At 45.3% G+C, this 15,409-nt stretch overlaps 1 protein-coding gene across 1 annotated transcript; it reads right to left on the bottom strand.

Moving 5' to 3' along the window:
* Positions 1 to 1,165: 1,165 nt before the first annotated feature.
* Positions 1,166 to 11,253, bottom strand: DDX6 (DEAD-box helicase 6; the record flags this gene model as incomplete). Its single annotated transcript, XM_079545903.1, has 12 exons — positions 1,166 to 1,341; positions 1,971 to 2,072; positions 3,516 to 3,579; positions 4,808 to 4,924; positions 5,237 to 5,365; positions 5,705 to 5,823; positions 6,674 to 6,772; positions 7,014 to 7,160; positions 7,637 to 7,766; positions 8,986 to 9,090; positions 9,560 to 9,623; positions 11,054 to 11,253. 12 exons carry the CDS (start codon positions 11,251 to 11,253, stop codon positions 1,166 to 1,168), a joined length of 1,452 nt encoding a protein of 483 aa, XP_079402029.1.
* Positions 11,254 to 15,409: the final 4,156 nt, after the last annotated feature.

Here is a 15,409-nt window from a genome sequence, read left to right as displayed (position 1 = left end):
AAACCCACAAAGAGAAGGGTATCCCCAGAGAAATGATGTGTCACAGATGTGGATCAAAGGGCTTCACCTTCTGGCATATGTAGTCAAAGCCTGAATAAATAAATACACAAATGACAACCTGCAGTAAGTCAGCTCTGTGCAAAACCTAACAACTGAATCACGCTGACTGTGGGGCAGCTGCACAAAAGCCGCCGCCATGGGGTGCAGTTCAACCACCGCCCCTCAGATGTGCCTCTACCACCCAACTTCTCCCCCCAAGGAAGCCACCCAAGAACCCTGCCCAGCTTCACCGTTTGCTTTGCTTTATTCATTTTAAAACATGGAGAAAGCTCAGCCAGCAAAGTAGAGGCCACAAGTCAACCTGAATGACCAGCTGGCTAGGGCTGGCCTCCAGTTATTTCAAAGAGATACAGGCTTCGTTTTAATTTCCATTTTAATTAACAGACTGTTTCTTCGGCAATTTTTTTTGTCAACAGAGAGCAATTTCAGCAGCTTTGTTAGAATTCTTAACTCGTAATCTCTAAGAGAAGATACACCACAGAACTCCCTTCAACCCAAATGCTTTGCTGCATCTCAACAAGCAGCAGATCAAATATTGCCCGATTGCTGTGGCTGTGAGAATAACAGTTTCCTTGGATTGTGAATCGACTCAGCCTTCTTTCCTCAGACAGCCATCAAAAAGTCACACTTCCAAAGTCCTTGCCAAAGAAACCTCATTTTCTTTTTATGCTATGTAGACCTCAAGTGGCAACACAGATGAATTACAGCTCTGTTACCTGCTGTGCTTACTGCAGAAGTTGTACAAATCAAAGGATGCAAAACAAATGAGGCACCCATGGCTTGAACCTGCTTCTCTCAGCTGCTGAGGCGAGCAGGCTGTTCTGTTGGTGCTTTGTTCTTAGGAGAGCTGTGTTCTCTCCTCACCTTTCTAATCATCACTTTCTGCCCGTACTCCTCTTAGCTAAGAAATACAGAAAGAATTCACTCAGCTGCTCACAGCCATCCTGGTCTCTACACAGGATTCTTAGACAGGATTCCCCCATCTCCTCTGACAGCCTACTTCAAACCCTTGTTTTCACATCCCAACCTCCTCAGCACAGCAGTTTCCCCTCCTCCCCCACAACGCCACTCCAACACAACTCCAAGTCAGCACATACGCACATGGTTACTGTTTCTCATCTTCTACAGGTTCGCTGTGGTATTCTGCCACGTAAAGGCTCTTGTCAATGTTGCTTGGTATGGGTTTGATTTCAGTTCCCAACTGCTCCTCAATACTTTTCAGGTTGAATCGATCATCATAGGTGATCAAGTTGATGGCCAGGCCGAGATGTCCAAAGCGACCTCAAGAAAGAAACTCAGACTGAGTCACAGGAGGTCAACTGAAAAGATTCTGCAGTGCTGCTAACACAGCTCCCTGCTTATGAATGTCCACCTGGACCTGCGAGCTCACACCAACATCTGCTAAGGACTTCCTACTACTAGAAGTCTTCCACTACTGCAGCGTGGAACTGTGTGCGCAGGTTTGTTCTTCACTGCCATTCTCAGCACGTACCTGACACCACAAACACCTTGGAGCACGTGGAGACCAACAGACAAACAAGACCCACCATGCTTAAAAAACCATGGAAACCACGTTTTCAATACACAACCTTCCCAAACTGCAAACAATAAACATTGGCAAGTGTCATGAAATTAAAGCAAAAGGTGCCTTTTTCCCCCTCATTCTCTTTGTTTCTTTTTTTGTTTGTTTTTGGACTAGGCTCTTCAGGCTCGTTTAAAGAGCACAGCCATTTACTCAGGTATTTGTGAAGAAAATCCTATGAGATGGTGCCTGTAAGTAAACATCAGAACAAAAACAAAGCTACTCAAAATAATTATCAAGTACAGTAACAGAAAGAATCCAGCCAAAGCCTAAGGAACGTTACAGCTATCAGCACGGTCGTTCCTCAAAGATGTTTCTCTCCTCTCACCTGATCTGCCAATACGATGGAGATAAGTCTCTGCCAGCTTTGGAAAATCAAAGTTTATCACCACATTCACAGCTTGGATATCAATACCTCGGGTAAACAGATCTGAAAGACAACCCAGGTCACAGAGAGCATTAACTTCCATGAAATCTAATGCTGGGCTGGGAAATTTAGGAAATGCACATTTCTGAACACGGGTTAGGACTAGTTCCTAAAGATAAGCTTTCTGTATATCAAGACATTTTGCATACAGCTCTGTTACAGCCTCCTCCTGCTCTTTATCCATTTTAAGCATAATAAAATAAGAACTATCAAGACATCAAATCTTCAGATCTAGGTCAACAGAAGTAATTCACACCAAGCCAGTTTTTGCACATGGAGTCTATTTCTGAGCTGGTCACCTTATATAAGCACCTCATCAAATAAGGCACGCACTGCCATTATCACAACAGACTTAAATGTGAGCTACATCCCACTAACTTAACTTTCTGTTTCATTTCAAGTGAGTTTTGTTAGCAGCTCTAAGATAACTCAGGTCATATACAGACCAATCAGAACTGCAAAGCATTTAGAAAAGATGAACTACAAACATTTATGGAATCAGTAAATCATTACTCAATAATCCTAGCCACCGTTCCACCCACAGTGCTCCTATTTCATATCCAGCAATTTACAGAACGCTCAAATGTTAGAACATACAGAAAACATAACTGAAATACAAAGGATAATCACAATGAAAGGATTTGTTAACATGCTGCACCACCATGGTTTGACTACAAGAGAAAGCCTCTATGCCTCTCCATCAGCAGAGGGGTGGCCAGCAGGGACAGGGAGGCGATTGTCCCTCTCTGCTCTGCTCTTATGAGGCCCCACCTGCAGCACTGTGTCCAGGTCTGTAGCCCCCAGGACAAGAAAGACAGAGAACTGTTGGAGAGGGTCCAGAGGAACCACAAAGATGATCAGGGGCTGCAGCATCTCCCCTATGAAGACAGGCTGAGGGAGCTGGGCTTGTTCAGCCTGGACAAAAGAAGGCTGCGGGGTGACCTCATTGCAGCCTGCAGTACCTAAAGGGAGCCTACAAACAGGAGGGGAATCAACTCTTTGAAAGGGTTGATAACAGCAGGACAAGGGAAATGGTTTTAAGTTCAGGGAGGGAAGATTGAGGTTGGATGTCAGGGGAAAGTTCTTAACTATGAGAGTGGTGAGGTGCTGGAACAGCTGTCCAGAGAGGCTGTGATGCCCCGTCCATCCCTGGAGGTGTTCAAGGCCAGGTTGGATGGGGCCCTGGGCAGCCTGGGCTGCTGTGAAATGTGGAGGTTGGTGGCCCTGCATGTGGCAGGGGGTTGGAGCTTTGTGATCCTTGAGGTCCCTTCCAACCCTGGCCATTCTGTGATTCAGGAGCACTGCAGCCCATTACACACAAGTATGACAAAAATTCTCTTACTAAAACAGATTGGTTTTATCACTAAACAATTGATCTGTTATTCCTGGGCTAATGGCTACTCCATCACAACCTTCAGAAACAGAGAAATGCAAAGGAACTCTTACCAGTGCAAACAAGATTGCGGCATAAGCCATTTCGGAAATCATGGAACACGCGGTTGCGATGCTCCTGGAAACACAGCAGGAAAAATCCAATTAAAGAACAGCTCGACTTGCAGCTGAGTACTCAATTTACAGCCACAAATCCCACCCTCACCTCCTCATGAACACCAGCTGACTCAAAGCTGCTCGTTCTACTTCTCAACACCAGAATTTTTTGGTGCCCAAAGCGTATCTCCATTCCCAATGCTTTGACCATCATCTCTCCCAGCCCCATGCCAAATTCTATGTATTAATATCTTACATCCTAAAAATGTATTTGTGAGCATTTACATAAAATCTGGAAACATCCTTCCTTTAAAACTTGCAGTAACTCCATTTTCCAAGGCAGCGTGTTTTCCACCACTGGATCAGTCAGTGATGGATGAGCCAAGTGTCTGTGCAGCCTCTCCTCTTATCAACAAGCCACTCTGGACCACACAAAGATTAACTTGTATCACTTCCAGAGAGAGAAATGAACAAGTTGCAGCATCCCATCAAACAACCAACCTCCATTTTTACCAGAAAGTTGAACTACTGACAAATCAGAGAAATGAAAAATCAGGTCTCAAGCAACCCATCTGCACATCTGTGTCCTCAACACTGACATCACCTTCACTTCTGCTTCAATCCCTGCTCCACATATAGCCCAGCAAATGTTTGTATTATCTGTCAGGCCAATAAACAGCTAGGTTACCATTAAAGCTGTTGCTTTAGTTTGTTCTTGCTTACATACAAAATGAAAAATATTTTAAAGTCCAACTGCCGTCTGCACATCACTTCGACCTCTTGTGATGCCCCAGTTCACTGGCTAACAAGGAAAGCTACAGCATGAAGCTCGAGGATGTGAGCTACTCTCCAAGTCATATAAATCCTTGTGCACCAAGGCCACGCTGATATTTTTCACGGCAAGGCCACGGGTGCCAAGTTGCTATGCAGTAGTTGGCACTTCTACTAAGAGCTCTGATCAAAGCTGCCTCCCCGACTTCTCAGATTCCCCTACAGCATGGAGCAAGAAGTGTTGCTTGCAGACATGCTGTGTGCTCACCTCAGCTGAGTACTGCTCTGTTCGGATTCCTAAATACCAACTCATCAGTTTGGAAAGAGCTAAGTGCAGAAAATGTCTGGACACAAAGTGGAACCAAAACAAAATACATTTTCACAGGACAGGTAAATTTAAAGCAAGCCTGAGACTTCGTTCAGCTATGCAGTAGAGCTGAGAAGAACCCAGGCAGCAACTGCTGTAACCTCATACTTACCTGCCTCATTTTAGCATGGATGTAGAAGCAGGAATAGCCCAACTGGGAGATCTTTTTGGCTAGCAATTCAACCCGCTGAGAGGAGTTGCAGAAAATGATCGACTGGTTGATCTGGAGCTGGACATATAATCACAGCATTCAGTAAACACAGAATTTTAACAGCAAATCTAAGGCATGCATCTAAATCCCTTTCAAAAAGAAGGGAGAACAGGAGCTGCAAGCAATTCATACCATATATATTTCTGAACAACAGGGGGAAAAATTGCAAAGCTCTGCACCACAAAAGTGCACGACAAGAATCATTTCTAATTTCAGCTTATACAGCAGCATTAGTGCATTCTGTCAAGGAAAAATCTCCATCACCTTAAGTCTTATTATTCATTTTGAAGGGGCAAAATACTTCTGTAGGTTCTTGGCCCTATCTCTTACCCTGGAAAACAGCGTGTTGAGGCAGTGAACCTTCTGACGCTCGGTGACGTAGGCATAGTACTGGGTAACTCCCTTCAAGGTCAGCTCCTCCATCAGATTAATCTCATAGGGTTTCTGCAAATGGGAATTCTGAAAGACAAAGAAAAATAAGGCAGGTGAATCTACATGCAAAGCAGCATAAAGACACCCGATCCTCTGGCACACCTCCATTCCTCCAAGGCAAGAATGCATTTCCCAGCCACTCCGTATCTGCCATAAGAGAGGGCAGGTCAAATGTCAAGAAAGATTACTTGTAACTCCAAGGCACCAGGCCACACTAAAAGCAGTTACCTTCTATCCCATATTTAGGCTGATATATGAAATCAAAAAAGCAGGGGTGCATAAATAATAGCAGCAACCACACAGCACTCACTGCAGCACCCTGTGCACAACGCCACATCGTGTGTCAGAGATTCCAGCTGCACTCACCATGAACTTCTGTACACTCAGAGGGAAAGTGGCTGAGTAGAGCAAAATCTGTCTGTTTTTAGGTAGCGTGAGAATAATGTCTTCCATTATCTGAACAAAATCTTGAGACAGCAACTTATCTGCCTGCAACAACAGAAGTACAAGACAAGACATTAAAGAGATGGGACAAGATTCCAGTCTCCTGGTAGTGTTACACTGCAGAAGGAAAAGATCACCAGGAGCAGCCTCCTCTCCAGCTTCATGATGGGATTGCTCCCTTTGGAGTAAATGCTACACTCTAAGAGACATCTGATTTAGCTGCTGGAAACAGGATTCACCACTTAAAGGAAGTTTACATTTCCTGGTTTTCAAAACTGTTTTCAAAACAGAATCAAATTAAAGAAAAATAAATAAAATCCAAGAGCCTTCACACAATTGTTTTCTCAACCTTCTCACTCAGAAGCCTGTAATCTCTCAGACATTCACAAATCACATGCCCCATCCTGCAGGCATTCAAGGCCAGGCTGGATGTGGCTCTGGGCAGCCTGGTCTGGTGGCTGGTGACCCTGCACACAGCAGGGGGTTGGAACTGGGTGATCATTGTGCTCCTTTGCAACCCAGGACATTCTGTGGTTCTATAAAAAACCCAGGCCTATTCTATGGTTCTATACAATCAGTTTATATGAACTTGTGCTAAGCACCACCCATTTGTTATGCACTGAAACTAAACAAAATGCATTCCCTCCATTCAGAAGTGAGTGTTCATCTGTTCCACAGCAACAAAAAAGTAAACAGAGAAGTAAAACTTTCTTAGGTGGCTTTCCTAAAAAATTCCCTTCTTCTGCCAAAATACCTTCTCAAAACATCAAGAAATGAATTAGTTTGGTATCCTCAAGCAAAGCTATTTGTTGCTGTGCATAACGAGGTGGCTGGTTAAGATACATCACTGCTTTAATCTATTAAAGTGAAAAGTGTTTCAAGGTGAGCAACTTGCCTCATCCAATACTATCATCTGGACATGCTCAACTTTTGCTACTCCTTTCTTGATGAGATCGAGGATTCTTCCAGGGGTAGCTATCACCACATGCACTGTGGAGTCAGAAGAGCAAAAAAAAAAAGTTAAGGCAACTCAGGCAGTGTTTCCAGCATTCAGAGACATGTTTTATACCAAGGGTTTGAGAAAATAACTAAATACTGCGACAAAGACACATCACAAACTATTTTCTAACAAGCAAACAGTAACACAGGCGTAAGAGAAAAGTACAAATTCTCTGACTCAGGACAAAAGCCCCAAACAAACAGTGATTGTAATGCAGCAAAGTGCTCCAACCTGTATCATCAAGCCTCATTATGTCATCTCGCAAATTGGTTCCTCCTGTTGTTGCCATCACTTTGGCACCTCCCATGTGTTTGCTGACTTGGATACAGATTTGACTGACCTGCAGGGCTAGCTCACGGGTGGGAACAATCACCATTGCTGAAAGTTAAAAGTACAACACGGATTACTACCAACACACAGTCTTCAATACTTCCCTGCAGAACACAGAAGCTTCACAAAAGCCACGTTTCACAGTGTTGCAGTTCCACTATGGATATCCTGGTAGATACTAACAGAACTCCTAGCAGCTGCTTACAACAAGATAAATGCCACACACCCCAGACACTCGCTCCACACAGCTCTCCCAGCCACCACACTTGTTTATTACTCCAAATCCACTTTTTGGGGCAGGAAGGTAAAGCCTGGAAGATAGCTTCCAATTCAGGTTCCTTAAATGAACTGTGCAACTTTGACAATTCCACCTTCCCTCCACCATTCCCCGCGTCCTTGCTTTACAAGTACAAGCAGACAACCTACATCACTGCATTTCATCAACCAGCTTTGGATTCAAGTCCAGACAGTGAGCACCATCGCCACCACCCCCATGCAGCTCAGGCAGACCCGTCCCAACTGACCTTGTATGTTGTCCTTCTTTAAGTCTAGCCGTTCAAGTAAGGGAATGAGGTAGGCTCCACTCTTGCCCGTTCCATTTTTCGCTCTAGCCAAGATATCCCTACCAGATAAAGCAATGGGGATGCTCTCCTCCTGCAATGACAGTCAATGCATGAACAATCATGAGCTGGGCTCACTGAAGAGATGAGCAAAATCCACCTCTCCTCACTAACAGTGTAACATTACGTGTTTACTCTGTGAACAGAACATCCTGCAAGTACTGCGCACTCGCAGTGGGAAGGAGTTAAACCTATCAGCAAAGAGCTCTCCAACATCACGCAATACTTCTGCTCTCAGTGTCCCAAATAAAGTTTTTATCCTGCCCAGTGTTGGACTGGGGAACCCATATGACACATCAGCAAAAAGTAATTTAAAAAAATCAGAGAAAAAAAATTGAGGAGGCAGCGACAGATGCTTGCAAACTCCTCCAACAGAAAAAGATGCACATCTCTCAATGCTGGAAATGCATCAGCCCATGTAATTCCCAACCTGCATGCTTCTGTGACAGACTTTTCAAAAGAAAGCCTGCTGGTTTTGAGACTTCAGCCATGCAGTATTCAAATTCAGGCCACATGTATTCTTCATTTTGCTTTCTTTTGCAGCAACACCTGAACAACCCAAGTATCTACAATCTTTTCATTTGGAAAAGGTGATGTTAGAATATGTTTCAAAGCAGATATGTTAGAAATAAGCCATAGCTTTCTCCATTCCTTACAGACAAAGTGGCCCAGCTCTCAATGATAACTCTCCAAGCCACAATTAAATACAAAACTGACACTATCTTGCCCCCAACAGCAACTTCACACACATCAACAGTTACTCATAAAACAACTCTTAAAAGCAAGAGGAAGGGACAGAAAACTTACTGACACATTACTCTCCTATAATTTCCATTATGACTCCTTCCAGTTGCTTACGATAAAAAAGCCAAGAATGGTGATAAGGCCATACAGATACCCCTGTAACAACTGATATGCAACCTACAGCAAATCAAAGTTCCCCAGGAAATGTGTAAGAACAGCCCTGTTCTCCCTGTGACTGCCATCACTACTGACGCTACTGAATGAGGAACACACTGATGCCTCCAGAGTGAGAAGGAGAAGTTGGTTTCTCTAAAATCTCAGTCAATGCCAATCTCTTTGTCAGCCAACAGCTATGATTTACTTGGACACCAGTGCTTCTTCCCTCCTGCTGTTCAAACCCCCAGTTCCCCAAGCCATGACACAAGTGTTCACCATTTAAGCACAAGTAACATCAGCGAGTTTGTAAGAATTAAGCTGTTGCTTAGAACTGGTCTGTTTATTTTAACAACCTGAATAGGAGATGGCTTTTCCCAGCCCATTTCAAAAATTCCCATCAGCAACTCCCGTTTCAAACAGTAATCTTCAAACTCATTTCCTTTTGTGGAGGTCACGTCCTGGATAAGCAGAAAAAGCACATCCATAAGATTAGGTCACACAACCACAGCCATCAGCCAGAGCAGAGGAGAGGCTGCTCGTGCAGGAAGATCAGAAAGCATGTTCCACTACTAGACACGAGTTCTCACTTCTCCATGCAGTATCACACAGTGCAGAAGTAAATGATCAATTTTCCAAAACCCAAAAACAATCCTGTGAATCTACAGGACATCTTTTGATTTCTGCCTTGCAGAAGGCATCGGACCCAAGCTGCAGGAGTGATAAGAAATAATTAAACTAAGTTACTGAGCTTCACAAAAGCAGCATCTAATGCTAAGAAGCAATTAATTTTAAGAGACCAAATTAATTTTACAAAGCAATTTCTCATTTAAAACAGCTGAGAAAAAGTTTAAGTGCTATGGATCTTATACGACTGGTTCATTGCAGCTTCTCCCACAACTTCCATTCCTGCAATTCAAGCATCCTTACAGAAGTTTTGATTCTCAAATCCTTTGGAGGGAGTTTTAAAGTCTTCTTCCAGTCATCGCCAGGTCTACAGCAAAAGAAACAAACAAAAACAAAGGCTGGTTTAGCAACTCTGTTTTGCATTCTGATTTTCTTGGCAACAGTGATTAACATGTAATATTTTCAGCTCCTGTGTGCTGAAAGCATCTACAAGTACAAGCTCCAGTCTCTTCTGAGCAAAGTGGGATGCAACAGGCAGGAAATGGTAAACAAAGGCACTGAGCAGCCTGCCAAGTGCAAAGCAAACTTGGGAAATCTGTGTCCTGTCATGATTCCAGCCCCATTTTTGGGCCACTGAATCAACCCACAAGAACACAGGTTTCAAACTGAGCTCTGATAGAGTGATGTCAAAGTAATAAATCCACACAGGTATTTTCTACTACTGGTGTTAAAAAATAAAAAGACCCACATTTCTGAGTTCAGGAACTATCTATTTTATATCCATGAGTAATGTAAGATGAAAATATTTCTGGGGAGAAAACCAAGTGAACACACACTATATGTTGAACATGTTCTCAATTTGACTCTCAGTGAGATTCAGGCACTTTTCCCCTCTGAAAAGACCCCACATGGAAGAGCACAAGTTCTCCTCCTCCCCAGTCCCAGTCAGAAATCAGTTCTGATGACTTCTGACGAGTTCTGCCCCTCGGTTTGGGTAGTAACCCAGTTTAAAAACACAACTGAATATGAGCTCAGCAAACATAAAGAGCTAGAGCATCCCATGACACACTCTCTCCAGCACAGATTTTCTTCACCAATAACTGAGCAGCAAAACAGAAATTCACGTTGCTTGGGAGGAGTGGCAACTATGGGAGGAAAAAAGTGACCTGCTATTGTAACATTCAAACCTCACGGATCTGAGGGAATTTCCAACCAGCATGAATCATTAGCACACTTCCAATAGCAGTTTGATGGGAGAAGAGAGACAAACAAGAGCGTCATTAAGGTACCACCTTGATATGATCCCTTAGGCTCTAATTGAAATTGGAGTGTTACACAGGGAGTGTAACACCACTATTTAAGTTCCATGACAAAAGAGAACCAACTGGGAAGAGTTTCTCACCACAAGAGATCTGCAACAACTAACCCCACAGCAAGCAAAACTGGACTGAGATTAGGCTGTGCTTCCTCCTTTGTCTTACATTTCTGTTCCTTCCCACACCACTTAAAACGGGCAAAGAAAACAGGATGCTGCTGCTCAGTGGGCTGCCACTGACAAGCAGCCACACGTTCTGAAAAAGCAAAGCATCAAGTTCAATTTTCACAACAAATAAACTGCAAAGGTAAACGTCAGTGAGAAGCTCACACCTGGAAAGACAGCTTTCTTTTCATATCACACATTCCAGGACACTTCTGTCATCAACGCCATAAAACAGAAGCAAACTTTTTAGAAGCACGTTCCCAGAAGGCATCACTCGTGTAAGCATTACTCTTAAGGCACTCGATACCAATACTCACTTAATAGTGGTGGTCATGCTCTGTGCTTGCTGTTGGGTGCCGTTGTTGATCGTGTTGGCATTTTTCAGCTGGTTCATCTGTTGCTGAGTCTGTGTGCCTCCACCTCCTGGGCCCCCGCTGGGTTTCACAGGGCCTCTCAACTGCCCGTTCTGACTGGATAGACCCATTATAACAGGGTTCTCTGTTCTGGCCGTGCTCATGTTTCTATGTTTAAAGATGTCTTTTTAGACTTCAAAACTTTGAAAGTCAGTACAGAAACTGTAATAACAGTTTATTAGACTCTCCAAAATGAAGAGATAAATAAGTCTTGCTCAATATATGAGTCCTTTATTGCAATGCAGGCAAGCACCTGTAAGTCACTCAAAAGTAAAGTAGTAACTTGCTCTGATGCACTGTGGATCAACTTTTTTTTTCTTTAAAAAAAAAAAAAAAAGCCCTCTAACAAAGCTGAGTTATATCAGAATTCACTTGCTTCAATCTGAAAGAGAAGCAGACAATCACAATTAATACACGGACTTCTGTACACACAAATCCTCCAGTTTGCCTCTGTATTCTCAAACAGCCCACAGAACAGCACGTTATGCAAACATCACCTCTGTGCAGGCAGCACAACGCAGTTCTTGCTTTTCTGTTTCCTCAGCACAATTAGACACATATCAAACCTTTTCTCCCTGCTGTGAAGCTGAGCTGAGGTCACCAGAGATGATTCTGTAAACAGCTGTGCTTTCAGTAGCCTTGCAGGGACTGCTTGAAAAACACTACCTAGGCACAAATTATCTCAAGTGCTTCGCCTGTTCTTCAAGTTCCTTTTCTGCTGGGACACAGAAAAACCACCATTCTAAGCAACAATGTTAGGCACAAGGCTTTGACAGAAGGCAAAGTGACAGCATCAAATGGAAATTAACATGAGGCCTAAAGAAACATTCGACTCCAAATGCCCTTTTCACATAAAAAGTGAAATCAAAACGATCTTTAAAAATAAAAAAGAAAGAAAACCTTCAGCCAACTTCCTCCAGCTCTCAAGTTCTGACAGCTTATTCACAAACTTCTAAACTGGATATTGATTGAACTCCATTCAAAACAGAGAAGCCCATGGTATCTTCAAGCTGAACGCACACAGCAGCTTCTCACTGAATCTAAGCAACCATGGCTAAACGAAGCAGTTGGTAAAATACATTTATAGCATGTATCCAACTCCCTGCTCACACGCTCTGCATGACGTTCTCTTCCAGCTGCCCGCACAAACTGCACACAGGAGCTGGAAGCAGACTGTCTTCAGAGGGCTCCTCCAACCTGAACCGCTCCATGGTTTGGCACAAGACTTAACCCTGACGCTGCATTTGCCAAAAACATTGCTAAAGCCACAGAGATGACACAAAGTCTGCAGCGTAGGGACAGAAAGCAAGTATGGCCCAGAGACCGATAGCTCCTTACAACGCGTTTAAGGAGGCAATTCACTTCTGGTTCAAAACCCTTCAGAGGAACAGAAAGTGGTGCTGCTGGCCTGGGCAATTTGTCCCAACAGACCGAAAATGCAAGGGAAAAACTGCTTGCCCCTCCCCCCACCCTCCTAAAGCATTTCTACAGAAAATAAAAGATGTACTAGAGAGCATTTCAAGAGATTGGAAAAGGAACTCAAACTCCTCTTGCACTGCCCAGCTGTTTCCATGTGCATCAATTATAAATTCGCAGTGAAAGTTTAAAATCGGGTCCTTTTCCTGCTTACCTTCCTGACTAAAACCAGTTACAGATTCTCTTTGGGAAAAGGATTCTCCTTCCCATTAACTTGGTAAAAACCACGCGAACCAGGAAAGTAACGGCAGACACCGATCGCACCCTGATCCGAGCAGCAGCAAATTCTCAAATATTTGCAGCACGGAGAACCTCCCGGCTCCCTGAGGCTCACAGCTACGCTTTAAAAGGACGCAGACCAAAGCACAAAACAACACCTCGCCAAACACAGCGAATCACCGCCCCGCTCGCCAAGAAGCGCCACCATTTCACGAACGGCCCAGCGGAAACAGGGCCCCGCACAACAACTTTCCTTCGGGCCGCCCCCAGCCCCATCCCGCCCCGGGATCGCCGCGGAGCCGTACCGGCCAGGCCCCGCGCAAAGCGGCCGCGCCACCGGTAGCCGCACGGCGCCCACCGCGTGCTCCGGACCCGGGCCGCGCTGCGGCGGCTCTCCCGGCGCGGCACGGAGCGGCGCGACCCGCCCGAGGCAGCTGCGCCACAGCGGCACCCCCCGCCCGCGAACAATGGAGCGGCCCCCGCCCGCGGCCCCGCCGCTCGGGCCACCGGAGAGCGCCGCCGCCGACCCGCCCCGAGCTCCGGCCCCGCCGCCCCCGCCGCCCGCCGCCCCCCGCCCCGATCGCGGGCCCTCGGCGCCGCCGGGCCTCGGCGCTCCCGCGGCGCCCCGCAGGCCGCGAGGCCCGGCCAGACGGTGGCGACCGCCCCGCCCGCTCCCTCGGGCCCGTGCCCGCCCCGGCGCTCCGGCCCGTCCTCACCGCCACCGGCCGCGCTCCCCCTCGCCCAGGTAAAAAAATCCTCTCGCTCCCACTGGGTGCCTTGTTATGGCGACTCGACGCTCCAAGATGGCGGCTTCCTCCTTCCTCCCGTGCGCCCTCCCCCTCCCGGCAGGGTTGGGCACGGCACGTCGCCCCGCCTCGCACGCACGCACGTACGTCCGCACGCACGCCACGCGTAGGCCCCCGGGCGGTGCTCCCTCGGTCACGTGAGCTGAGGCGCGGGGCGGGATCACGGCTCGTTGGCGCACTTCCGGTCCGCCTGCTGGGTGGAACTTCCGGGGGAAAGGGCGGGTTGCGCAGCGAAGTGGCGCTGGAGGAGCTGTAGCGCTGACTCCCTCCCACGTTTTTTTTCCTCTTTTTTCCTATTTTTCTCTTCCTTTTTTTTTTTTCCCTCCTTTCCTCCCACTGTTTCCCTCTTTTCTCCCCCTTTTTTCCTTTTCTCCCCCTTTCTACCTTTTCCCTTTTTTCCCCCTTTTTTTCTTTTTTTCCTTTTTCCCATTTCTTTTTTTTTGCTTTTCCTTTTTTCCTTTTTTTTTTTTTTTTTTTTTTCCTTTTTTTTCCCTCTTTTTTTCCCCATAAAAAGGAAATCCACTTGTTTTTCTCTCATGGTGTTTATTTTTCTCCTTGTTCCTCACATCTACCACCAGTTTTAGATCATTGTTTTATCTCTACCCTCAAAACCAACGTGTACGCAGCGTATGCTCCTGTTCTGTTTTCCAGAATAGATGAGAATGAATTCACTTCTTCTGGGGCTGTTTTTCTTCGCAAAGTCTGGATGGGGCCGAGTGGTTCCAAATGGAGTCCAACCTCCAGCAATGCACTGAAGATAGAAGCAGAGAATCTTTTTTTTTTTCAATAAATTCAAAAATAAATTCAAAAATACTTTTTTTTTTTCAGTTATTCCATTTAATTTGAAAGCAATTACACATTTTCTGCCACAGACAGCACAATCATCTCTGTCATGCCTAGAACCCTTCTCATGTAGTTACTTTGTATTCTCACCATAAACAAGCCTCATTATTAAGTTATTCACCCCCAAACCACTCACTCTGCTGCAGACCCCTTGCCATGTCAGCCATCATCCCAGTGCAGAGGGCTCCCCAAATCCTTTCTCATCCTCTCTCCCACACGATGTCCTCCTTTTTAAGCTTCCCTTCTGTGCATGACGAGAGAAGCAGGAACCTGAAGATAGATTTTGTGCCAGGGGAACATCTCACCTATGCCGTGCTGCTGGCTGGCTGCTGGGCACAGCAATGACTGCTGGAGAGGTCTCTGCTGCATCTGTGCTGCCTGGGTGCTTTTCCTCAGCTCTCAGCAGAGCTAGGCATTGTGCTTTGCAGAGAGAGATGCAGGAAATAGGTTGGTGCACCAACCTTAAAAAAGCAAATGACAGCAGTAGTTAACAGATGGGTAAATCTGACTGGGTTTGCAAAGCTTTATTTGTGATGATAACAACAAATGAGATGACTGAAAACATCAGAGAGAAGATCCAGGAGTCAGAACAGATTTGGCTCAGAAAGTCAGTATAGTGTCAAACCGGTCAGTTGAAATGCTTGGTAGTTACAGAGTAGATCATCCTCAAGGAGGGCATTTTGTCATCTTTTTGTACAGCTCGTTTCCTACTATCAGGAAACCTTATACAAGTTAACCTTTTTTATTAGTCATAATGTGCAATCAGTTCTCCAGCTAGAGTATTTACCTGCAGCAGAATGTCAGAGTTCAGCCAGGAGCTGCTATGCACAGGCTCCAAAACAGTCCTCAAATTTTATTGTTGAATTTAATTGTAGTTTTATTCAATTGTGGGTCGCTTACCTGCTAGTATCCTGTA

The sequence above is a fragment of the Tetrao urogallus genome (assembly GCF_951394365.1).
Source record: "Tetrao urogallus genome assembly, chromosome: 22".
In the NCBI taxonomy this organism is placed as follows: Eukaryota; Metazoa; Chordata; class Aves; order Galliformes; family Phasianidae; genus Tetrao; species Tetrao urogallus.
This window is presented reverse-complemented; position numbering and strand designations above follow the sequence as displayed.